Source organism: Epinephelus lanceolatus, chromosome 5 (genome assembly GCF_041903045.1).
Source record: "Epinephelus lanceolatus isolate andai-2023 chromosome 5, ASM4190304v1, whole genome shotgun sequence".
NCBI lineage: Eukaryota > Metazoa > Chordata > Actinopteri > Perciformes > Serranidae > Epinephelus > Epinephelus lanceolatus.
Genome location: NC_135738.1, coordinates 32,272,348 through 32,299,868, shown reverse-complemented (window position 1 = coordinate 32,299,868; position 27,521 = coordinate 32,272,348). Strand labels below are relative to the sequence as shown.

The following is a 27,521-nucleotide window of genomic DNA, read 5'->3' as shown; positions in this document are numbered from 1 at the left end:
TAGGCACATGGAGGAAGCTTTCTGCATAGGCCCAATGAAAGGCAGAGAGGCCCCAGAAGAGAGCCACACTGCCAAATATAATACTGCAAATGGAAGTAAAGTTTTCTTTGACCAAAGTGTTCCTGACTGAAATGTGTCTCTGAAAACATACATGAAATAGGTAATGCAATAGCAGAATCTTGATTAATATTTGATCAGCGCTGCCTAGTTTGGCAGTTTGACAGCAGTTCACGAGCAGTGATTGACATGTTTGATAGCTGTGTTCAAGACTCCTTGGCTCTGATTGGTTGTCATGTGTGGTCATTAGAAGAGCTATAAGGCAATAGAGTAGGCAGAGGAGTATGATTTTTCTTTTACCACAGATTATCTGTCTCATATAGTGCTAGTGCGTTTCAGCAAATATGAAAAAAGTTATTTTTACTATCTGTTACCAAGTTACTATCTGTAACTGTAGTGAATAAGTTTGAAAAGAAACTCCAATTCTTTCTGTTAGTTTCCACCAGTCTCTCTGCTTTGTCCTCCCATCTCTGTTTGTTTATGAAGCAGATTCATAAAGCTCTGAGGTAAGCACAAATGTTGTGCTCAAGTCAGACATTTTGAATTCTTGTTGAAGCTTCTTTGCGTGGATGCGTGCAGCCCCGGGATGACATCTTGTATGCAATCCTGCCACTTCTTCGCCTTGTCTGAACAAACAGTTACCTGTTGAAAAGTTTAATTCATAAATAATAAAGCTCACCCTTGCTTCATTTCACTCAAGGGTGTCGTTGCTACAGCCTTCTGCGGTCTGGTATGACCCTCAGTATATGGTGGCTAACGTTAACTAAAGTCGCTTGATTAATTTTTGTCTACGTGTGCTTTTACTACATTGCACTTTAGCATTTACCATCATCTTGTGGCTCTCTTGCAGCCTCAGTGGCTGCTGCTCAGAAATTACAGTTAAACTTCATTAATTTTAACTTTTAGAAATAATGTGTCCGACAAGAATAAGAGGCTGTGTGTGCAAACCCACAATGTCACTTTGCTGTCTTGGTGGGAGGGATATTTGCTTTGTCTGTGACATTGAAAAGATGGTCACGCAGCAAACCCTCTGCTCACATACGCTGCATAGCCCGACTCACATTAACATCTTCCAAAATACTGAGCTATTCAGATCATGTACCCTGAATCCCACAGGCATGTTCCCTTTGAGTCATAGAGGTAAATGGTTGACCCCCCTCACCGTGCCCCCCGCTGCCCTGCTTCTGAGATCTGCCTCTCAAACTCTCTGCTGCCCTCCTCTATTGCACCCACAATTAATGTCTCATCATCCTCCATTTATTTTGAATTGATTCACTTCATCTCCTTAACCCACGGGGGAAATATTGTTCTGGTTTGTGTCATGGAAAACAGTCTGGCTCCATTACGCCATTGGCTGATTTTAGATTAAAGATCTTGCACTAAATCACAGCAGGCCTTGTGACAGAGCCCCGGCCCGGTCCCCTGTACGAGTTAGCCTGCCAGTGCTATCTATATATAACCACCTCTATCAGCTCAGCGGCTGGTTGGACTTCAGCTGACCTTACTGCATTATATGGGCCAGAGGGACTCATGGTTTTACTGCCCCTCTAGAATCACGACCGAAGCCATGTAGAAACTGAGATAATGAGGGTCAAGTGACACATGGAGACAGTCGAAGGTGTCAGGAGGCTGCTATTTAGTGGCATGTGTACTTGCAGTTTAATAAGGTAGTTAGTGAAGAAGCGCATAAAATAACTGTCCTGGAAAATGTAAAATTCTCCACTGCAAAATGCGATTTGGTATTCTTTCACTTCATCTCATCACTGTGATTTCAATGTAATAAATACTACAAGTTTTTAAACGCAGAAGCAGTGATTATGAGATTAATAAACTACTTGCGGCAAGCCAACCTCCCTCCAAATATGACACATCTTCTTCATGAATATTCACACAAACATAATCTCTAATTAATTCGATCTTTAAAGACACATTACACAGAAGGGATACCTTCAATATAAGTTACTTTATGTATTAAACTTTTATTGTACAGTTTTATTCAAAGGTATGCTATGCAGAATGTGTCAGTTACTGTTTGTTAACAGTATTGCCAGCTAATGTGAACTTCAACCCTACCTTTACTTAGCTGCCGATTCACCTCGCTACAGCTGCTTTCTCATATGACCTCTGAAAAACATTCCGTTTCACATATCTAGCACACAACAGGAGCTTGTCCGTGCCAGAAGAGTTCTCACCTGCAGGAAATACTCCATTTGGTTTAGGCAAGGGGCGGTGCCTGGGAGGCAGGACATGACAGGGATTGCACCGCGGTCATGTAGCCAGTTTGTAATTTGGTCTCAAACATCAGTCTCTTGTCGTTCCTTGAATTCGTCTGATGATTTTGGATTCAGCTTTTACAGAGAAAAGTTCCTGAGTCTCGTCAGCTCTCCAGTTAGACATTTTCATTGCCATCTTCATGTAAACAGCCCTTCTTCTTCACCCTTGGATTCTTTTTTTTGGGTTTCCCCAACCTCATGATAGAAGCATCGACACATCAACACACCCACTTGCTTGGTGTGAATTCATCAGACAGTTACCTGTTCTATTCACACATGGGCTCAATCGGACATTACAAAGACTTCAAACTAGGTAGCTGTTAGGATTAAGTCCGGTCCAACTGATTGGGACATTTGCAGTCTTACATACAGTTCCTGCAGGTAATGTCCAGATCTGTGGTTCCCAACTGGTTGGTTGCTGTCCAAAAATGGGTCGCTGGTCCACTCTGAATAGACTGCAAATGATTATTAAACGTTTCAAGTTTGTAGACGACACAGTGAATTTCTGGCACAGAGCTTTTATTTTGAATTGCTGTTTCCTGCTCTAGAGTGACTTACTTAATAGACAGCTACTTGACAGAAACAGCAAACTAGCTCAACGACGTGGCCAAACACAAGCATGACCCTGAATGTATTAAACTGTGTGGACCTTGAACTAATGACCTGTGGCTGAACCAGTTGGGAACCAGTTTTCATAGCTTTGTCATGGATGCCTCCTGCTTCCAGTCTGGGACCTTTTTGCTACCTTTTTGTAAAGCCCTGACCTCCCCTGCGTTGTGCCCAGGAATGTTCTAAACACGGTAAAATAAGAAGAAAATAAGAAAGGCAGAGGGCAGGGTCTCTGCAGAAAAATACACCACCACACACTTCTAGTGGGTCATAAGTCATGATTGAGAGGGATTAATTTTGTATGAGTACATATATTGCTTTTTATGGAAATCCTGCATAGTATACCTTTGAGAAACTTACCTCTAAGAGGTCTCTCACCCAACAAAAGACTTCCACCAACTCTTTTCAGATTTTCTGGCCTTTAGAATATCAAATAATGGAGAGCGCACAGCTCAAAGCCATTGTACTAATAATACAACAAACCTTATTTTCCTTTATCAATCTCTACTAAAAACCTATTGTAACATTATGAGTAAATGTTGAGTTTGCCATTTTTAAAATACGAAATCGCTGTCAAGTTGATGTCAGGGAAGAAGACTTGATCTGATTTATTTTTCTATGTAGTTTTCCACGTGTGCAGTATAGGTTTACAAATCTGCACAAAAACACGAGTGACCTGACTGAAAGGCAAATAAAGCACTTCCTTTGATCATTGCTAATGCCTTTATACAGGGCTGTGTCCTTGCTACATGGCCTTGGTGGAGAAAGATTCACCGTTAAGGAATCTTTGAAAGTAATTCCTTTTTGAAATTCAAGTTGGACTGTCCCTGAGACATCCCACGTCAACACTGCAATCCTTTAACAAATCTGCCTAACCTCTCTGCCCGACTTGGTGTAATAACTTAGGTCAGCATCTCTTAGAACTTGGTGTACCTTTTTTTGGTTGTAAGGAGAAAACAACATAGTTTTCTGACTCTTCCAAACTTACAGGCTGTACTCCAGGTATTTATTTATAACTGCTATTCTGAGGGGACTCTCTACAAATGATGAACCCTTCAGCTGTCAACTCCCACATAAAACCTACAGCCTGCAGCTTCTCCTCCTCCCCGTTCACTTTGCATTTAAATGACTTCGTGTCACTGCGCAAAGAGGAGCTTGGCGTGCCAGGAAATAATATGGAGGGTTTTTGCTTACTTGTGTCATTTTCCTTCCGGGGACCTGACCTAGGTTGGCCTCCCTGACACCGACCTGGACCACAGGCGTGCTTGACAGGTCTCTAAATCAGCCGGGGGGCCAACGTATTCCCACGAGGACACTGTTAACAAAAGCAACTGGAGAGGCGTGAAACGCGCTCTGATAGATACATACACCTCTCTATTCTGGGAAGCAGGAAGGGCCCGAGGGGATTTTTACACATTCAGACACACACATTCAGAAAGCGTAGAGAATAAACAGTAAATGAATCTCAAGATTAGCTGCCCTGCTACTACATGTGAGGTAAGAGTTAAATGTGACCTGCAAATCTCCCACATGAACCCTAACCCTGTACTTACACTACTGGCTTGTTACCAGAGAGTGAGAGTGACTGAGGTTGAGAGAGCATGAGAAATACAGCAGTTATTGGCACCATACATGAAGCTTTATCTGGTTGTGTTTGTGCAAAGATTACATCGATAATCCATAGAAAAGACTCACCAATAGAACTTCCAAATTTATGCTTGCTTGCATTTTCTGCTGGCGTTGTACTGTTTCTTCCTCACATGCAGGCAGGGAGCTGGGAGCTGATCGCTGAAGATACAGTAGCGACGGGCGTTTGTAAAGGATTTGTATCTCGCAGTGTTACTTTGTAATTGTGTGTCTTTTGGGATGCAGTAGAGGTTTGTCCGCCTGTGTGAAATCCCCTGTTTGCCAGCAAAGAGTTTACCCACATGAGAGCCGCTCAGCCTGCCTCAAATACATCATCACAACATTTTGGGGCAGGATAAATAGAATCATCTCATTTTATCTCATCCCGTGACATCTTATCTGGAGAAAACCCCCTTGGATTGAATAATCAACCTTCAACCAATAAGTGAAAGTGAATTTGCCCTGCTTTGCAGTTTGTGCAGTAAATACAGAAAAGTGAATTTGGCCGACCAAAAATTGGATTCCAGGGTTTTTGGACTTAATTGAAACTTTTACATATTTGATGACTTTGATGTTGAAAAGGCTTCGTCCCACTTCTGGCTTTTTAGTGTCCCTGCTTTGAGCCTCTTGGCTGCCCTGATTTGAAATAGCTGGATCTGTGATCATGTGAGTTATTTTAAGCAGTGTTTGTGCACAGTTCCACTGAGTGAAAAAAGGGGAAAGGTTAAACTCTTTTAGGATCTCCATATTTCATATTCGAGAGCCCTTGACAAAATGTTACACTCTCCCGGCATGACTCATGCTTTGGCTCGACACCAAGCTAACAGCCAGTGTGGCGGTGTGGCGATCACGTACAGAAATTACACACAATATTCTGTTGAAACTAATCCCCCTGTTAGCTTTGTCTTTGAACTCGTGTCTGATGACAGACTGGCCTCCACTACAGGCGCGAGAATTCTTCAAGTTATGACCGGAGGTCATTGGTGGCAACTGGAAAGTGAAATACGCATACATGCAATCAACACATGGGCACACACGTGGCCTTGTGCACATCAGGCTGTGTAATTTATTTGATTATGCAGTCCAGAGTATACATTGTGTAGCTTGATTCTAACAATATGCTCTGCAGTGATTGAGCCTGTGATTTTCTAAGAGGTGAACAAAAAATCTGGTGACCTCTGCTATTTTGCTATGTGAGGTCACATATAAAATTACTGCAATTCACTGAACTCTCTCAATCTCCCACAGTTTTTTTTCTTTCCCGGGAATGCAGCTACACTTCACAAGTCCTGCGTATACCTTAGTAACTCATTCAGACACTTTATTCAAAGCGTGGCCATGCATTAACAAAGTGAACTGTGCCTTTGTTGAATAGAAATGTCTAATCTAATATAGTGGTTCAAAGCCAGTGATAAAGCCAGAGCACACCTCGGTTTTTTAAAGGTAGCAGATAGTAAAAGAATCTCAAGCAAAAAAATATGAAAGATTCAATGGAATGTCATAAATGTATAGAACAACTCTTAAAATAAGAAATCAGTACTTACATCATAAAATTAGATGACAGACGATGTCATTAAAATGAATTACTGTGGTACTTTTCATGCAGATATTAACTGTCCCTGCAGGGCGTTTTGAAGCCATACATAGATAAGTGGGATAAAATATGCACACTTGTGGGGCGTGGGGAGGTGGATGAGAGTATGACTTTACTGCAGTTGCGCATACTGAAGGGTACTGTACGATGAAGCACCAACTGAAACAACTGAAACCCCACCCTACTCTGCACCAGCTGACCGAGAGCACTCAGGTTTCTCCAGCATGAAACCGGCTCCTTATCTTTCACACGCTCATTGGGGAGTAACATATATGGTGTTGAAAGGGTTAGTATGACAAGCTCGAGGCAAGTTCATAGAGTCCAGAGAATTTGTTTTCTGACGGACTTTAATGCAGATCTAATGAGTATTGATTTATTCCAATACCGTGAGTGAGCAGGTATTGATCCATTCCTTTTCAGTCTGTCATCCGAGCTAGTTAGCCCGTCGCCTGAAAACAGGAATACTCTGTTGTTTCTAAGGAGGAGTAACGCTGCTTAACCTTTATTTTATTGATGCTTACAACCACATATCTTGTATGTACTGACCCAGCATTTACTCAAAGTGGGAAGTGGAGTCGTGGGAGTTGATGTGGGTTGACGACTGCCCAGCGGAGGTCACAGATGGAGTCGTATTACAGCGTCCTCCATGCAACATTACAGCCTGAATGAAGCCTCATTTCTTCCCCCTCTCTCTGATTTCTCTCTCCCCCTCGTCTCCTTCTCTTACTGCCCGAGGTGGGTGAATACGGTGAATAATACAGCTACTATTATATCACAACATTAATACAGGGATTGATGCCCTACTATTATTTAGCGATACGTCTCTTTGTGCGGTCCAGTGCGTTGAGATGAGGGGCTGATGGGGATTCAGGGCTGGCTGACCAGAAGAAGTGTAGTTACACAGCCCATTTCCTCTTCTGCGCTAATTAGCATGTCAACTGTAAAGCCGCCTCCAATGAGCCATTCAGGGGGTGGATAGGAGAGGAGAGGAACAGTGGCGGCAGAGGCAGTCAAGGTAGCTTTTCTGTGCCATCAAACTGCCACTAAAGTCTGACCTTTACACTGGTCAAAAAGGGAAGACAGCATTTATTAGCACTGTGTGTTTGGTGGCAGGGTGTTGTCATGTTGTTGCTCAGACCTCTACATTGGTTTGCAGCATGAGTGCAGAGCGAGTGTGAGTATTGAGCGGGGGGACAAAAAGATTTTGCGACTCTCAAGTGCTGACTGAAGGTCATTTCTTTAGGGAGCCCTCCATGAAAACTTTAATATCTTCACAGAGCCTGAGACGCACACAATACCTCCCAATTCTCAGCCAGTCATCCCACTTGAGCTGTTTTTGAATGAATAAAAAGAAGCGGTAGGATTCTGAGGGAGCAGAGGTATAAAGGGAGATAGCTTCTGCAACAACCACAGGGAACACTGATTATGGCTTCACCATATGCCAATACAATGTCATTCGAGGCACATTAAAAGTTAGAAGTTTGAGAGTGTTTTTTTCTTTTCAGTTTATGCTGAAGAGCACTTCAACGGTGTCATTTTTTGTTAATGTTACAGCTGTCAAGGCTTTATCTTGCGTCAATACCTCACAGTCTTGTCTAAATCAAGAATAGGTTTTCAAAATGATGGATGAGCAGAGCTTTTTGGCCTTTAGACAAGACTCAGGCGGTGTGGCTGTCATGCCAAAGGTGAAATAGAATCACTCCCCTCCACCACCCCGCTCCCCCTGGTTCCCCTCCGGATGAGGAGCAGATGCAGACAGAGCGTCATCAACATTCAAACAGCGCCTACAGACACACCGCACCTCCATGAATACAGATTGGCTCTCCACATTGGTTAATGTAAGGTCTTGTTTTCACCCCATGTTCTCTCAACACTCTAAGTTTATTATCACCAAAATGAAGTTAGTCTGGCACACATTCGTAGAATAAGGTCAATTTTCCAGGATTTGCGCCGCTGCAAACTCATGACTAAAAGAGAGGGAACAGAGGGAGGGAGAGGCTTTGTTCTGCAGAATTCCCTTATTCCAGCAGGTCTGCAAATATTCCCAAAGCTCTTTTTCTTTGGTCATAATACAGCATGAATTATGGCATGAATTATAGGATACAGTGCTGAAACATGCTCGGGTAAAAAATGAGTGGGTAAAGAACTGTTCCCCACAGCATGATAAGACACAACAGGGGGACAAATAAGATGTAAGAGTACAGGGAGCAGAGCCAATAATAAAAGTCTCAGTTGAACACCATCAGGCTACTTAATCACTTTATAGGAAAGGGTGTAATAACATTAGCAAACCTTTTCCACCACCACAATATCTTCCCTTTGCCCTGCCTTTAAAAGTGTGGTGAATAATTTACTGTATGAAGAGAAATGGGTATTAAAAAGCCCTTTATACAGTAAGTGCAGGGAAATAGTCATTTACCCTGTAGCATGGCATGCAGAGTGACTATTGATTATATGTCTTTCAATCTGAATATCCTCTTTTCTCGCTAGGCATCCGCCTGGTGCTTTGGTTTTCACTTAAGCTGATGTGCATATTTTGCATCTTCATCTTCCTTCTGTCCCTCCAGGGATGCATAATGCCTTGCATTGCATAACAGGAGTGTTTCCATTCACAGTACCGCTGCTCCAGGAATAAACATATGCCTAGATGTTCACAGTTTTACTCTTATGCATTTGTTAAAAATTTGTTCCAGCCCCCCCTCTGCACACCATCTGAAAGCACAAATAGTGAATAGACACAGCTACAGTTAGGCTTCACTTCACCCCCTCATATTTGTTTTGGGTTCCAGCCACCACACCAGTTGGCAAACGAAATCCTTCCTGTTCATTAAGAGTGTGGGCAAGCCTTCATCACGTTGTGGTGAAATGTTAGGCCATGTGCTTGTGCCAGTGTCTCTAATGGATATTGTGTTCCAGCAGCAGCGGCGGCAGCAGGTCAGATCTTGGTGGGCTGTGCAGTACTCAGACCATCCCTGCAGCAAGGCCACGCGCCCACACCATGCTTTTTCCAAGTGAATTGAAATAATAAACCAAATAATACACACACATCTGCATGCACACACACACAGGCGCGCTAACTCACGCACGCTCGGTATCACCTTTCTCCCTTATCAGCTCACAGTGAACCCAGCAGCCTGTCTGTTTTTGCACAAGGTCAGGCACACTGACCCTGTAGATAAAACCATAACAATGCTCTTCTGTTGCCCAAGTGCTTTGCTCATTTCCAGGGAGAAATCCCAAGGCTGCTTTTCACCTCATTTTAGGCCGGCAATTGTCAAACACTTGAAATACATTTGTAACGACATGTTTTGCTCTTCTGGCAATCTCAAACATAGCCAGCCAAGGTCACCTCAGTTCATCCCACAAGTCCCCGTGCCTATTAGGGAAAATAAATTAAGCTGCAGTTGTTGATGTTGCTGGTGGAGGTTATTATTTTTGGTTGTGATTTTCTGAGATGGGGCCACAAGTGGAGAGATGTGGGTGTATTAAGCATATGGGCAGCTCTGTCGGGGAACTCTCTGTAACAGATGCCCCCATACAAGTCCATTTAGCTGCTGCCCTCCACAGTGACATTGAGTCTCAGGCTCATTTTGATACTGCAAGGGATGAAAAGCAGCAGAGAAATGTGCTGAGTGTAACACTTTGGCTCCCTCTCTTACTTACAGCATGCTACAGCTGCCATATAGTGCATTAGGGATTTCCCATTTCCTTGAGCCCTTTTGGTCCTCTGCTCCAGGTGCTATGAGGGGAAACAGGTCGAGTGCCCAACCTGTCTAATACACAAGTCTCTGGCCATGCTCTACCTCTGCTGAGCCATCATACTCATTAAGCCCTTCAACTAGTGAAACTCAATGGGAGACCATCCAACCGTCTGCCTGCCTCTGAGGATTTTCGGCATGGCTGCACTGGCAGACCAGAGTGAGATATTTATACGGGCCAAATGTTTGTGTGCCTCTACAGGCAAGGCAATTTATGTTGAGGAAAACAGGCACTCATAAAAAGGCACTGCCTTCACATAAATAGATATTTATTTTTCTTAACGCATTGACTTTTTATTGTATGCAAATGCCTCGTAAGATATCTTCATAAGCACATTTGATGTCAACAGCAAGCGGCAATATTCACATTTAATTAGCGCCTTGTGGAGGAACGTCTCCCTCTGTAATCAGCTCAGTTTATGTATTTATATCTCGTTGTCCTCATTAGAACATCACTGGGATTTTTATGGTCCTTCATCTCCTTTAAAGGACTGAGTGTGCTGGGTTTCTAAGCACTGGTTCTGAGCTGACTAGGAAAAGATAGCAGCAAGACAGGACAGCTGCCATCCCTGCAGCCACCCTGCATCCCCAGCATGAAGACGAAAAGGAGCTTTGCTCTCCTGTGGCAGTGTTTGTCTGTATTTGGACCAGGGCTGTGGTCTTTGGCACTTTGTACTCTGTGCTTGGCTTGCAGGCCCCATTTCCCTGTGCATGTCTCAGAGTCTTCATCCCTGCTCTCACTTCCTCTGACTGACTGTGGAGAGCAGAGCTTCCCCGCTCCCTACCTCCAATCATGGGATGACTTTCCTCTTCCTGGTGCGCTCCTACTTGTCCTCAATGCATAATTGAAGTGCCTGCGGGTTCTTGGGCTGATTGAAGAGTCTTGTTGGAATGGTAGAGATCTAACAGCAGAATTAGTCAGGGATGTCTAATAGCGTTTCTTCTGCCATTGTCCCGGCTTTCTTTCTTTTTCCGTCTTGTCCTCTAAGGGTAGATGCTGCTGTCAGGTGTGAAAGAGTGTGGATGTGTCAGCACAGACAGCAGGGATGGCTCTGGACAGGCAGAGAAAGGCTTGTCTGTCTTTAATCCTTCCTAGCTCGATTGATTTGGAGTCACTTTGCGGTGAATAGGCCTTTCAGCTCTTCTCGGGAGATAGAGAGAGAGAGGGAGGGAGACATGGCAAGCCCTGCATCATTGATAGGTGCATCACTGAAGACCCTAAACAGGGTAATTTAGGCTCTCTCTTCAAAGTGCCCAGCTGAGTCATCCAACCAGAACCGCCACAGAATTGCACCATTCTTGATACTTGACTGAGCATGTGAGGGATGGGGAGAACTCTTCCTGTATGGAAATACATCAGCGAGCAAAGACTTTTTTGTCCAAATGTTTAGAGCACTCTGACAGATGCTGAAATACTATTGAGATGTGTAGACAATATGTACTTGACCCTGTAAAAGCTCAATTGTCCCCACATTAAGGCGTGTGCGTTCATAGAAAGCGGCAATGCTGTGCTGTCAGTCAGCCCGTCAGTCAGCGTGATGTTCCAGACAGTCTCTCGCATTGTGTGAATCCACCAGGACTCCAATGGGTGAATGAAACTTTAACCAGGCAGATAATCCTGCGCTCCACATCTGTCCCAGCTCTCTGAATTCATAGTGTTTATTCTGAGCCTGAAAGCACTGTTCCACTCAGCCACCATCGAAGACCTATAAATTAATTGTTATACAACTCACATCGGCTATACGCTATTCACTGGGGAGTGACTGGGATGTCCCTAGGAAGCCTGGGGAGACAGGGATGGGGAGATTCACTGGAAAGCTGTATATTGCCTACAGCTTAGCGTGTGTACCATCAACAAGATAAATACTGTATAAATGGATGTAGTGAAACACATGGGCCTCGTAATGGAAGGGTTAGAGATTCATTTCAGTATACTGTAAGTACCGATGCGTCGCTGAGAGAAGTTTGTCTTCACCAGTCAGTTTTAGTTTATGAATGTATTTTTGAAGTAGCGTCTCTTCCCCTAAGTGTCTCATACATCTAGTTGTTTTTATTAACATGTTTCACTGGAGGAAAACAAGATTTGAAAGAGAGCCAATAGGAATACTCAACTGAAAGCCTTGTAGGCTTGAAAACAAGGAGTTATCTCTCGTTCTGGAAAGCGTAGCCAATGTAGAAGTGCTGTGAACCTGCATTCTTTCTAATGGCCAGCAGGGGGCAACTGCACTGGTTGCACAGAAGTCTGATTGCATACAAGTCTATGAGAAAATAACCCTACTCCTCGTTTGATTTATTACCTTAGTAAACGTTTTCCTTATGAGTTTATGGTCTCAATTGCAAGTGTTAAATCTTCTCAGTACAGCATGATGTTGACTTTGTAAATTATTTCCCCATTAAAAGTAAAATAGATGATATAGCAGGGTGCTGGTGAAGATTCTCAGTCATCCAGGTCATGGTAATCTTAAGTGCTATATCATAGGCAATTGAGTTTCATGCAGCCAAAAATGCACAGATTTGTACATTTGGGAAACCAAACAACCACTCTACAAGTAAACACACAACACAGGAGAGCCAGCTCCTCAGGTCAAGACTCAGCTGTCCATTCACATCTAAAGGACAAGGGACATTCTTTCAAAGACAGCAATGTTCATATCTTGGCCAGAGAAAACAGATGGTATGAAAGAGGTGTGAAAGAAGCCATCTACGTCAAACTGAAACAACCATCAGTAAACAGAGGAGGTGGCCTACGATGCCACTTATCACCCACCTACAATGCAGTCTTAGAATCCCTCCCCAGACGACTTAACACCCATTCACACCTGGACCCATCTAACCCTAACAACTCACATGATGGCCAAGTAACTCACACCCACACAAAGTATAAAGCCTGCAGCTCTGCACCAGTCCGTTAGAACTGAAGATGCCTCTTGGATGAGAGGTCATACATCTAGAAACTCAAGCAAGTCCATTTGCCTACAATAAAGCACTTAAGAATGCAGAGCTGTATGCTCTGGGCATGGCTACCTTGTGACTGACATGTCACTACAACGACGGTGTCCCCAGGTTCTTAGTCAGCTCCGCCCCCTCATCCAAATATGGCCACTCTTGGCACCACAAAACCAAGATGGTGACAGCCAAAATGCCAAACTTCAGAACAATAGTCCACAAACCAATGGTTGGTCACAGTGGCTACGTCCACTACAGTCTATGCTAACAACAAAGGAAAGCTGTGGATTTAGATATATTTTGAAGTATTTTACATGCAAATGGTCAATACCTGTTAAGTGGCTTGTTGAAATGAAGATATTTTTGGTGTTATTATTATGATTATACGTTTGCACTGGAGTCCAAATAATAACCATAATAGCAGGTGTCAGAAGTGAGGTACGGTTGCTGCTATTGACACATATATCGACATTGAATAACTGCTTTTAATGCAGTCTGTTTAGTCGGATACAGCTGTGTATTGAGGCTGAGCTTTGATGAGGAAAAAAGGGGATCAAATAGCCTTATTCCTTATTGACCAAACTCTTGTGTACTAACAACAAAGGGATTAAAAACAAGAAGGTTTCTGAAGGCTTGTCAAGAAGGACAAAGTGAGTCAAAGAATAAATTGAGAGTGATAATATGAAAAACAATATACTGTGTCACTTGGGATTTTTCTCACATGTGGCCACCATGGAGGATAAATACAGTAAAAGCACTTATTTATATGGTATAAATCTTTTCTCCAAAAAAAAAAACAAAAAAAACCAAACCTTTTTTGACAGGCACACACAAATACTCTCTTGAGAGTCTTCTCTCAAAATTACTCCCTTATTCTTTCACAGCATGCCTCAAAGAAGACCTTTTTCCACTTGCTGGCTAGAAAATACAAATAGCCCGTCTTTACTTTTAGACTTTTTTTCCCTCCTATTTGATGTTTACGGTTGCATTATTATGTTTGCTGTTCTGTGATCCTGTTTCCCTCTCACAGTTGGCAGGCCATTTAGTACTTATATAGTAACATGAATCACAGGCTTGCAGGATCACATGGCAAGAAATGAAAAATCTTCCTTTATCTGAGGTGAATATCCTCAGTCTTCATTTCAGTGCAAAATCAATGGCGGCTAAAGCTGAAGATGTTGTGTGCCGCAAGAAAGGAAAAGTTTTTTTTTTCCAGTAAAAAGAAAGATGAGAGTTGCAGTAAAGGGCAGAGGGGGTCGTAAAGTGATGAAGTGGCTCCATGTTAAGTGCAGTAGTAGTGCAGTAACGTTGACATTTCCCCCAATTCTAAGGTTTATTGTGCTGTAATGGTAGAAGTGCTCTCTAATTACTTAAAATGTTAGTTTTCAGTATGTCTCAGCAGATGTCTATAGAAGATTATTATGTCTGTGTAAAAGACGGCTTTTTTTTTGTCTGCCATTTATGTACTCTCAGCTTTAAAGCCTTTTGTAAACCGAAGTAAGAGGACTCAACACACATTCTCAATGCACTCACAGCCACACACACACATCACTCGCTCAATCAAACTTTACAAACTCACTCACAGGAGCACTGAGCCCGTGTGATGAGAGCAGCCACAGAGGACAGCAGTAATTTGACAAAAGCTGCCATTCTCTATGACAGGATGTGACCTCTCTGAGCGCTCAGGGTTTGAAAAGGTCAGAATCATCTAACTTCCACATACATACACACACACACACACACTGCACACACCCGGCTCACAGACCCCTTTCCTCTGGGGGGAGATTGAAGCTGAGGTCCTGTGTGGAGCAGCTCCATGTCACTGCGCCAGTTACTGCAGCAACTGATAATTCTCAGAGCCAGCCATTCGGATGAAGGGTCAGCCTCTATTTTCTTCTTCTTTCCCTCTAAACTCAATCTCTCTCCCTCTCACGCACATCTCATGTGTGCGTCCAATCTTTCTGGCTTTAATACTTTCTATTCCTCTTTCACACATCCCATGGTTTGACCCCCCGTCACCTCTGCTTCCTGTTTGAAAAGTTGCCTCACTGTTGATTCACACAGTATTATTGCAATTATTTTTTTTTTCTCCCTGAGCTTGTTAAAGGGCCACAAACAGCAGGGCCCAATTCATCCAGCTAGATTCACACCTCATGTCCTCCAATTTCATCCACCAGAAAGTTGATGTTGCTCCTCACTACCCTGCTCCCTGTCACTTCTTCCACAAATGACATTTAGAAACCGGATTCCATTCGGTCTTGGAGGTGCTCTCAAAATATTGCCTAACACGTGTGAAAAGGTCATGCAGTTCGCTCTTAGTCTTCTTCATTGATTTTTTTTAAAAACAACATATCAAGCACATTACACTCGCCCAGCTGTCATAGGTGCTGTTAACTTTCCAAACTCAATTTAGATTTTAGAGCAGCGAATTTTTTTGTTCCAGACTGCAAATGATGTTTCATTATCACGGCCAGAAGATGTTTCTATCAGCCTCAAACGTCTCTCCGCTGCATGTGAGCATGGAAATGTCGACAAGACAGAACATTGATGAGACGAAACTGCCAAGTTGTTTTTACAGTGTTTTCCAGTAATTTAACCAGAAATACATATTGAAACTACAGAATACTAAGTGACCCACTGAAGCTTGTTAAAACTGAAATAATAATGAACCTGGTAAGCTGACATGTTTCACCCTCAGTTGTTTAATGATATGTCTGTGCTCTGCTAAGCTGCATACATAGATTGTGAAAGCAATCATAACCTACAGCAACTATGCAGGCTGCAGATTTTATTTATTTTCTATTGAACTGTAGAATCACCTGGGTCGCAATCTTATGAGAACAGTGGTGAGGTTAGGAGCACTGTGGGATTTTTGTATCAAGTAACTGATCATATATTTAAGAAGTATTTTACTTCTGGAAAGATGTCTTTTCATAAAACTAGGCTGTCTGTGCAGTAGAGAGATGCAAACATTGTTGAAATTGGTGCCATATAACCAGAGAAAACAAAGTTGAAAGACTGTGGCATTTGCTTTTGTTCAAGAGGTAGAAAACCTACAACTACCAGAATGCACTGTGCCGCACAGGAATAAGTGCTCCCACTGGTGACGTAATGCAAGCATGTCTGTTTTGACACAGGAAATGATATAGTGGCTGGCTGGTAACAAACCATCTTGAAATTACAGTTGAACAGAAAGCTAAAATATGGCTCTGAAAACATTGTAGGCAATAAATAGGTAACGCAGTAACAGAATTATGGTTCATATTTTATCAGCACTGCTTAGTTTTACCGGTTAATCCGAGCTTTTTTAGCCTCCGTTTTAACAAAACAGTATAGCACCCACATCCTGTTCACAAATTCTTGCATTACAGCCAAACAGTGCACTGAAATATGTTTATGAAGATATTTTAGGCAAGAAAGGCAATACAGTGGCAGAATCATGGTTCATATTTTTTCAGCAATTCATAGTTTTACTGTTTGATCTCAGCTTTCTTAACCTCCATTTTTACAAAACAGGAAACAGTATGGCACCCACTTCTTGTTCACTGATTCTCATATAACAGCCAAACAGTACACTAAAACATATTTCTGGAGATATTTTAGGTGAGAAATTGGCAAAACAGTAACAGAATAGTGGTTTATATTTGAACAGCACTGCCTAGTTTTTCTCTCTTTCGATCCGCTTCTATACTCTGTGTGTCCGTGGCGGAGAGCATATATAAAACAAAGAAGTACAATCTGTAGCTTGAGCAACAGCCCTAGAGCCGATGAAAATCTGCGGATTTGAGCTGAGAGATGAGCAGGGAGATCAGGGCGTAGATAAGATGGAGGGGAAGTCACCAGCATTGTGAGGATACGAAGCTGGTTGAAAATCAGCAAAGTATGCCTTTAAGTGTGAGTGCTGCTGGTCTTGGATCAGAAAAGTTCTTGCATCAACCGGTGTACTGACTTACATCACATTGTTCAGACCGCAAGCGAGTTGACACATTATGGCATAAACTGTTATTTTTGTATTTTCATGTGCCTAGAAAATATGGTAATAGGCCAATTTATTCCTCCAACCCAAATGTTAATCACAACCCTGCAGCATCTAGCGCTCTGATTGATGTAATAACAATGACTGCTTTAATAGTAAGCCTTCTCCGTGACTGTTTACAAGCCTCTCCAGTATTTGGGGATTCCTTGATCCCTCCCCCGCAGATGGGATATCAAAACATGACCGACCCACAATTAAAAGCAGATAAGGAGCTCAGCGGAGAGGCTCGAGGTCAAGCTCAGACGCACGAGCCAAGGTCAGATAGCCAAAGAGATCAGAGCTTATAGTGGAGGTATTTCCTGTGGCAGCGACACAAAGGTCTGATGACAGCCTGTTGTTGCCGTAGTAGTAGTAGAGGTAGTAGAAGCAGGGCAGAGATTACTCCCAGTAGGCTCAGATCAGACAGATTGAGCGGGGGGCTGGGGTGGTTTCACAGTCACTTAAGAGAATGACACACTTGGACGAACTCCCTTCACTGGGCATTAAACACAATTAAGTGAAGGCACTGTATCCCTCCCCACCTGGACTCTTAAACCTCCTTGTGCTCCCATCGCGATCTTTAAATCCTACTCCATCTATCTGGCATCTTAAACGTACTATTCCTCCCCTGCTTCCTACCTCACGCTCTACATAATCTGGCCTTCTGAAGAGTGTCAGCTGTGATTCCGTATATTAGCCACTCTGCTTGGGGACACGACCTTTACCAGCCTTTTCAATTGACGTTTTCATTCTCTCTTTTTTAATCAGGGAAGCACAAAGGGCCAGCAGGTGCCTCCCAGCAAATACAGTCGCCCCTGAATTATTTAGACGATTGATGATTGAAAGTCTTTCCAGTACCAATGCACCTCTCTCATTGCCTCTCTCACGAGTGGTCATACCCAGGCCACTCATTCATTCTTGGTGAGAAATCCAATGCGACTTTACTGTCGTCTATATATGACTAAACGAGTGTCCTTTCTCTCATAGTCTGCTGGGCGGGCTCTTTTCTTCGACCTTGACAGCAGTACTCAGACTTTGTTTGTTAGAGCGCCGACTCCAATCTTTCACAAAATCACACCCTGGGCAGCACAGTCAATCAGCACTGGAATTTTAGCACTCTCAAACAGCCTTTATCTATTATGAGTCATTTATGCATATTCCTGATTCTTTCTCTCAGTGTCCTCCCTTTTAATTGCATCTAGTCATTTCTAAGTCCTTGGGAGAGCACGTGTATTAATAATTCGCTGCCGTACATGTACTGAAGCACACTCATCCTCAGAGGTCAGTGTGCACAAAGGCAAACCTCCCTGCTCAAAAGTCACAGGTTAATGAAAGTGACAATGCACTCATCTGACACTTGAGAGGGGGCTACTTGAACTCAGTTTATGTATCTACAGATCCTATAGGGCTCATTAGACCTGGAGCGTCTCTCACCACCTCATGAGGCTCACATTTGGAACACAAAGTTTCTCTTACAACTCATCACCTAAGAGCCACTTGTGAGTTTAGTGAACTTGTAATGTGCCTTAAATCACTTTTGTTTGCCTGCGGTGCAACATCGCTGATCAACAGACTTGTGTTATCAGTCACACTGTTGTACTTGTTTGTTGTGAAAGTGCTGCGGCAAATTTCCAGGTTTGTTATCTGCCATTTATCAGTTAAGCATTGTCAGATAAAGAAAATTAGCGCTGCATGTGGCGGATTAATTAATTTATTCTGAAATAGAAAAAGCAAACAGAGGTTTATCCATAACTCCTACCTGACGAGGACTGCATGTGTACACTGTATATGAATGGGTGCTGCGGTGTGTGTTTGTTTGCATGCACAGCAGGTTTGTTGTACATATTGCTGACGGGCATTTAAAATGTTCTGGAGCAGCGGTACAAAGATGAGAAAGGAAGAGGGGAGCGGTGTGAATAGAAGGGTAGAAAGGGCGGCGGTACGATGATTTACCATGGTGCCGTTCCATATTTTAACTCATTTGGGAATTTCTTTTTTTTTTTTTTTTTTATTCATGGCAAGACCGCCTTGGGTATTTCACTCTATTAGGTGCAGGCAAAAATGTCACCGCTTACCTCCTGGGCTATATTTCACAGAGTGGTGGGGAATGCTGCATGGCTCTTATCTCTGATAGATGGACCAGCACATCAGCAGGTGGGACACTTCGCCAATCAAAGCCTTCCATAAACACTTCCTTGCATTAATGGACTCGTATTGCAGACCTCACACACATCAGCGGGGGCCTGGCAGGGTGACAGAGGGGAATTAGGGAATTGCTCCCTCTAGGTGAAGTTCAAGTCTACTACAGGTAGTTTTAGGAGGCTTAGTTTGGTTTTCATTTTAGAGGGTGGCAGTAATCACATCTCTGTTTGTTCTGGGTTTAACATAATCAGCTCAAATGTGTAAAATCAGCCCGGCCCAAGTCCAATTTTTTGCTCTAATCTCTTGCAGAGCTGTTGTTGGCTTATCACAGTTTTAATTGGGGTAAACCCTCTTGTTTTTTTGAGCAGTTTGGTGATGGATGACTGTGTGGGCTATTCCCAAGGCAGCTAGAGGGAAATTGAGCCTGTTGCACTGAGCTTTTTGAACTTAGATTTGTGTTCGCTTAGAACTAACCTTGCTCTTTGGATTACTGTATTGTTCAGGTCTGTCATTGTGAGCGAAATCTTTCAAGAGAGAGCTGAAAAACCTGATTGTTGATAACTTTTTGTAGCTAACCCTGAACACTGACTGTTTGTGTTCTAACCTTGTCGCCTGTCTTATCTCTCGCCTTGCAGTTATGCGGCTGTGGGCTGCTCGGTGTGGGCATCTGGCTGTCTGTGTCACAGGGCAGCTTCGCCACCTTCTCGCCCTCATTCCCATCACTGTCGGCTGCCAACATGGTCATCGCCATCGGCGCCATCGTCATGGTAACGGGCTTCCTCGGTTGTCTGGGTGCCATCAAGGAGAACAAGTGCCTGCTTCTGAGTGTGAGTTCAATCTACATACCTACGCAATGCCCCCATTATAAACAAGACACTTAGAGATGACTGTCTTAGCACACATTGACACACTGCAGCTCCTCTCCCACTCTTTCTCTCCTCCTTTAAATATTCTTACCATATTACCCGTGCAAATATTGACAGAAATGTCTTGTTGAGACAGCTCCGTACATATGTGACTAAACTCCTACGCACATTGGTCACAGGCCAGCGAGAACTCGGCGGTGTATCCGTATTTGTTTTCCAGCGGGAACCTCAGCGGAGGTAGACAGCCAACAGGAAGAGTTCAGTGTGCATTCTATCAAACCTCAGGGGCTCTCAAAGGAAAATTAGAGCTGAGCAGTGAGATTCTTCCTTTCTGCAAATTAACACCAACACTATTCATGTCAATTCCATGGTTTTGGTCACATCACTGAAAAAAAGCTGTCACTCAGGAGGCCTTTTGTGTCACCAACGTGGTTGGTGCACCAAAAGCACGCAATATTTTTGTCCCCAATAATTGAGAATGTTCCATTATTCATTACAAAGACTCCCACTGTCTTGACGTTTGCCCAAAGTTGTAAAAGTGTTTTATCTTAAGCATAAGTTAATTATGAAAGTTCACCCAATGGAATGAGGTCTGCGTGGATCCGCTGCAAAAAGGGGAAAAAAAACTTTCATGTATAGAAACTTTAAATGAGAAGTGGAGTTGGGGCTCTGGGTACTTAACATCACAAACAGCTCAATCCCTTGAAGCTCTTGCATCAGTCAAAAGCCCCACCAAATCCTCAGTGTTCGACATGGCTTCCTTCACCTGCCTAACAACTGTGAAGCCGAGAGTAGAAGAGAGCGGAGTGCAGGGAGGAGGAGGAGGAGGAAGTGGGGGGGCGAGAAAGAGAAATTTGAAAATGAGGAAAAAAGAGCGACTTAATGGAAAATGTATAAGTTCTGATGTTTCTCATTAAGTCTCCCGCAAAATCTTTGTGTGGCAGCATTTATTCGCCCACAATAATTCTGTTTAGTGCAGAGGTGTCTGCTTGTCGTCATCATTGTTGTTTATTTTTTAAGTCTGTCCGGCTTAGCACACCCAGGGGTGTGTGCAGAGGGGTGCAGGACGTAGAAACATCAGAGTGGGTTTAGATCTCCCGCAGCAAACAGATCTGAGCGTCTACCTTGACATATTATCTCTGAAGTTACTTTGCGGACAACTCTCTCAGGATTAGAAATATTCAAAGCCCAGACATCCTTTGCAGTAAATTTCCAGTCTCTCTTCTTTGCTGCCAAAAAGTGTTTACTGAGACAAATTTGAAAAAAAGCAGAGAAAAGACAAAGTGGGAGAGAAAACACTGATACATCCGGCTGAAATGTCAACTCTTAAAAACCTTGAAAGTGTGAATTGCTAGCAAATGAGAACATACGCCCACAAAGCTGTGCGCGCATGTGAATGCATACACACATTTTCTCACGCGCTGCCATCAGAGCACCGCCAATTTAGTGTACAGAGGCTGTTCCTTTAACTTGCAGCACCAGGCAAATGTGACAAACCAACTGTGAAGGCAAAACAGTGATACACTAAACTGGCAACCCAGATACTCAGCCAACAACGAGTCGTCGTTACTATTTCATTTGGGCCTTGACACAAATAATAGCCTATCCCCTTCCTCCCAAATGAGTTTGGAATTAATGGGGTTTTCTAGAATCTAGGTTCGCGTGCCTCCTCCCATGCTGTGCAGAAAAGCTTGGTAAATATTGAGCTGAAGGGGAGTCAAGTATAGAGAGGAGAATAGTAGATGAGATGCAAGGCTGTGTTGTAAATTAATCTAGAGAGGTATTAAACCTTCTTTCCCTCCTCTCACACGTTCACAAGCCCTCCAGCACTTCCTTTTTTCCTCCCTCTGTCACTCCCACCTCCTACTTCATCTCTGTTTTTCTGTCTTTTCTCATTTTATTTGAGTGTTTTTGTGTGTGTGTTGCTTTGTTTTATTATTGAGGAATCTGAGCTACCGTGCATTACAAACAAAACCACTGACTGTAACCTTTAAGAGATGGTTCAACACGTTGCAAAGTATGTCATTTGCTTTCTTGCCAAGAGTAGGATGAGAAGATCGATACCACTGTCTTGTTTGTATAATAAATATGATGCTAGCAGTCAGTTAGCTTAGCTTAGCACAAACACTGGAATCAGAGGGAAACAGCTAGCCTGGCTCTGTCCAAGGGAAAGCAAAGTCTGCCTACCAGTAACTCCAAAACTCACTAATTACCACATTATATCTTGTTTATTTAAGCGCTGGGCTATTTCTTGGCTGAGGGCAAAGTTACATCCTTGAGTCTTGTTGCCAGGCAACCAGCAGAGACTCCTGTTCAGCATATTGCCCCACATAAAATATGTGCTTTTACACTTTATATATATTAAACAAGATATAACGTGGTAATTAGTGGACTATAGAGGTGTTGGTATGTACCCAAATAACTCAGTACCAAGTAGTATCAAAACTTTTCCAGGCAAACAATACATGCATTTGAGCCTTTTGCACCCAGATATAGAAAAAAACGACTATTTGTATGGTTTTCTTCGCAGCCAGTCACCGCAAGTGTTGTGTGATTTAATGCAACATTTGATTGGCCCACTACTGCAGCGGCTACAACCCATACAGTCAGTGATTTGGCAATGTCGACCACAAGCACATGCATTTGACAGAGTGCCAAAATGCCACCAGTACTTCCAAAAGTATGGCTAGGTAGGAAAAAAAGAAAGGTATCAAATGAAGTACTCTAATGGTATCAAGTTAAGGGAACTGGTATTGTAATTTTATTCAACAATATTCAGCCAGAGCACGGCTAGCAGTTTTCCTCTTTTTCCAGCTTTAATGCTAAGCTAACATAGTTTCATATTTACCATACAGATATGAGGGTCTTATTTAATTCTTGGCAAGAGAGCAAAAAAGTACATTTCACAAAATGTTGAACTATTCCTTGAACTTACATCAGTCGATGTTTCTATGCATAGATATAGAAGAATCCCACATATCACGGAGTATGAATCAAAAGCACTATAAATCACAGATGCAGAGCTCATTGAACATGTGTGTATGCTGTAAACTGTCATGATGTATGTAATCTACAGCCATATTTTGGCTGTTTTCCCTCACATCTTGTAGCACTCAAGAGACACAAATGACAGCAATAGAAGCCTCTCGGATTTATATTCAACATGTTTTCATCGGCATGACAAGCTAGATTAACAATGCTGCCAAAGCGACTGTTAAAACAAGGCTCTCCCTCCTCTCTCTGACAGTTCTTCATTGTCCTGCTGATAATTCTCCTGGCAGAGCTGATATTGCTCATCCTGTTCTTTGTGTACTCAGATAAGGTAAGTTAATTTTGCTTCCCATGTTATGTCTGAATGTCGAAGCTAACGTCTGTAACTGTTCCAGTTAACTCGCTAATATTTTCCTCACGCGGACTAACACTTCACCACGGCTTATCCATAGTGTGTACATGCAATGCCACGGCTGTCAGGCATGCATCACCCCCAGCCTTGGAAAGTTAATGTCTTGCACACACGAACAGCCACACGCAACTACACAAAGCAATAAAAGGTGTTAGTGTGATGAACATATCTATCCCCAGTTGCTTCCGGGTATCGGAGTTCCCTCTTTTATTTGGTTGTTTCTCAGGCAGGAGGTTGCATATCTTCATTCTGCCATTAACCCAGCAGGCAAAGGTTAGGCTACAAAATGCAGCCCAATCCCCACCAGTTGGCACCCTGTAATTGGCCCCGAGCACATTTCCCATGACCCCCACATACGCTCAAGTCAGGTGTACGTCTGTGAGGTGACGACAGATGACGATTTGTAAAGCTCTGGGGATTATTGACATCCATAAACAGACTAGATTCTTCTCTGTGCTTAATCAAATCGTCCCCCAAATGTTTCATTCTGAACATGACAAATGTTCCGAGCAGGGAAAGAAATGAAGACTTCTATCAGTTTTCAAGGACACATCATTGATAGATCCGTCTATTTATATATTCAGAGTCTCTATGTCGCCCGGCCCCCTGTGCGTCGGCTAATTCTCCGTCTTTGTTCTGAGGTTATTGCTCAAACTTAGTCTCTCAGGCAGATAAAAGAATTCATTTAGCAGCCAATCCATTCTCAGATTTGGATCAGGTCTCGGAGGCACACCCTGTCAGGAGTAAATATGTCTGTTGCCTTATCTCCAAAATATTACCGGCTTAACTTTCCCAAAAAAAAACTGATCCCTCTGGAGGAATTTAAATGGAGACTCTTGACTTCACAGAAGTGCCTTCCCATCACCTGCAAAGTCGGGGAAAGATAGCCAAGCAGGGCTGAGGATTTGGTAAATGTGAAATCAAATGAGTCTGTGTTAGTAAAGGATCGGGCATTAGTCAGGGAGAGCTGCCTCATTCACACCAGTTCCAATGAATAGCAACCGTATTTTGTGTTTCTCCTATCTTGCCAAATTACAGTGTGTTTACCCTGGCTTAGAGCTAATGGGATGTGAAACCACGATGGTGCTGATCGCTACCCAATATATTTCCCTTTATTGGTCTTCAAATGCCATTGTAAAACCAAGGTCATTACAGCAAATTATATGTTATTGGAGATGTCACCCCCTGACTGTTTCCAAATAAGACGTCCTGCAAATTTGAGGAAATTGTGTGGCGCTGGGACGCCAGACGGCAGAGGCTGTCAGGATTGGATGAATGACAGTCGCTGTCCATCACACAAGGCCCTTCAGATATTGCCCTGGTTTTCTCTCTCCTCTTGACTTGCCTCTCTCCAGTGAGATCTGGTATGCTGTGTGAGGCTCTCCTCATCCTCTGCTACAGGCTGTGATCAGAGGAATCACTAATTCACTTCTCCTTTTTGATCTCCTAATCACAAGGCATTTATTAACAAGTCTGGAAGACATACAGTAGTTGGCAGCTTTTGAATGTGTATCGGCAGAGGCCCCGCAAAACAGATATTTTAGTCTTTCAAATAGGTCATCTTTAAGTCATGAGTGACGCCTCTGCAAACTGTGATCCTTCAGGGTGACAAGCTGTCGACGAGATGTGGGGAAGAAACGAACATATAGTATCTGGTTTTGCTGGAGGAACACATTTTTTTCACCGCTTTCATTTAGTCACACTGTTTCCCCCCCTTATTTCAGCATTTCCACCAGTTTAATCCTGCTTAAAAGGTTCTGCTCCTCTTCTTAATGGAGAATTTCTCTCTCTTCTTCCTCACCTCAGCAGGCTTGCTTCCAGGTATGGCTTATGCGTAGGTACCCCCTCTTTTCCCTTCCACAGCCCAGTGGTGTTAAGCTCTCTGATTAAATGCCATGTAGAGGCTGTAGTATAATAAAGGCTGGCCCTGCAGTTAGCAACCAGCTGACTACAGCAGATGGCTGGGCCACAAACCAGATTACAGCCATCCGTCTTTAATGCTGTGACCTCATTGTGCCTCCGTCGACCCAACACGCTGGGCCGAACACCAGTGAAGGTTTACTAGCTCAGAATTAGGAAGCAGAACCTGGCATGCAGAGAAGGGAAGCACCAAGGCATTTGCATTGCAGTGTAGGGAGAAGGGGAGAGAATAAAATGCAAATAGAGAGAAGGAATGGAGGGGAAGCAGGTGGACAAAGGTGGAAGGGGGGGGGGGGTATCTAAGACAGGGAAGGGAATGAAGATGAATGTGTTGCAGGGTAAGTGTTGGAGAAAGGGGTAGAAGTGCATGAATGTAGCCTAAAGGGAGGATCAAAAGAGGACAAATGTGACAAAGGTGAGGTGAGGTGTTAAGTGTTAACTTTTATAAAGGGAGTCAGGAGAAATGCAGTGATGTCATGAGGAGTACAAAAGGTTGATCACATATAACAATGTGATTTTTGTCCCTGCTCATTATATTTAGGTTTAGGCAGAAGCTTTGTATTGCATTGTATCTTGCTTTATGGGCTCAGCAGCTGGACTAAATAGAGGTACTCATTAAGGTATTGAAATTACCCAGTACAAAGTAGTATTTAATCATCTCCAGTCAAACGATACCTGCATTCAATCCTACTTGTGCCAGGGGTGTGATTACGCACTGTCTCGACTTCCACTGGATCAGCAAGTTAGTCCTGTCACTGTGTGCGCAGCAGGTGGACTTTAACATCTGTCCCCGGTGCAGACCTTACATTCCCTCAGCAGCAGCTCCAACCCTTATTATCTATGGTGAAGTCAAGCATGGTGTATTTGACAGATTTGGCAGTTCAGCATTCCAAGATACCCCTAAAATGTTCAAATGACTTTACTACACATCACTGCATTCACATAATGGGTATTGAATGAAGTTCTCTATCGGTATTGGTATCACTTTAAGGGTACTGGTATTTTTACTAGTATTGCTCATTTTTTAAATGATACCCAGCCCTGGTCGGAGGTTAGGTCTAGGCAGCATAGGTACTCGGTTAGGGTTAGGAAAAGATCATGGCTGGCATTAGTCACATGAATTGACTGATGCGATTAACCACTTGTGACAAAATAACGTTTTTTTTTTTAGTTTCACAAGGGACACAAACACTTATGTCTTGGGTTAAAGTCCTATGCTTGTTGGACCCATTCACCTTCCTTCCCACCTAACCTGAGTGGACTATATCACTCTTTATACTACATCTGTTGCTCTGAACATCGAATAATGATGCAGATGGGGTTACACTGAAGTTGTTTGTATGCCTGGCAGGTTTCAGATGGATGCATTGTGCATCCATGCCGAGGGCCACTGCCCCTGTAACATGTTTTGACGCCCTGGAAATGCGACCAGGCTTGGAAGGCTATGCCAAATCCATGATTTGTCTTACTAACAATCAAACAAACCATCACACACGTCTAGTCATGAGTTGCATTTGTTGCAGGCAGAAGTATGCTCAATCCTTGGCCATGCTTTATTTTTTTCCAGACCAATTACAGAGAAGTAGTGGGGGTCTTACCCTCGCTCTGTTGAGTGCCCCAGCTCCAGGCTACTCGGCACAGGCTTGCAGAGCAACTGAGGGAATTAAGTATCCTTTTTAATGATGTGCTGTTGGGGACCTCTGGCTGTGATGCTGTTTCCCTCCACATCATTTATTACGTTTTCCAGGCAGTTAGCTAACGCACTTGTCCAGAGCTGAGAAATGAGAGGAACAGTAAAATATTGTTAACTTCGGTTCTTAGGGTCCTCTTAGGAGTCAAAGGATGTGACAATTGGAGCCAGTGTGCCCTGACGGTGTACATGTGACCCAAGAATGATTGCAGAACAGAGTGTAAGAGAACTGAACTCTTTGGAAAGAGGTGCCTTAGTGTGAATGTAGCAAATTAGATGTGAAAAAGGAAGATGTTGTGGGTTCGCATGAGTTTATCCTTCAGAAGCTGACGATGGAAGATGGGGTGTGTGGCTGTCACTTTAGTGTTTGGTTATGAGGTAACACTCTTTCAATACTGTTGTACAGCTGACTGGAGATAAGCCAGCAGAGTCTCTGTGATCTGACAACACAGAAAAAGACCTGCTTTCTTTTACTTGAAGAAACAGTGAAATAAGTGACAATTTATTCTGAAATGTGTAGCTGCTTAAGACTTCACAGAATGAATCATGTTTAAAGACTGAAGACGAGATGAGAGGGGGGAAGTGAGGTGAGAAGAACAGGGAGTGAAAATTTGAAGAATAG

The 27,521-nt window shown here is 43.1% G+C and overlaps 1 protein-coding gene across 3 annotated transcripts in view; it reads left to right on the top strand.

Moving 5' to 3' along the window:
• The window catches only part of tspan9a (tetraspanin 9a), a 218,806-nt gene that overhangs the window by 170,660 nt on the left and 20,625 nt on the right, over positions 1-27,521 (top strand). For all 3 annotated transcript variants that reach the window (XM_033621406.2, XM_033621405.2, XM_033621404.2), the window contains 2 exons: positions 19,656-19,847; positions 23,134-23,208. In XM_033621406.2, coding sequence (XP_033477297.1) covers positions 19,656-19,847; positions 23,134-23,208 — 267 coding nt within the window. The remainder of the gene's footprint in view (positions 1-19,655; positions 19,848-23,133; positions 23,209-27,521) is intronic.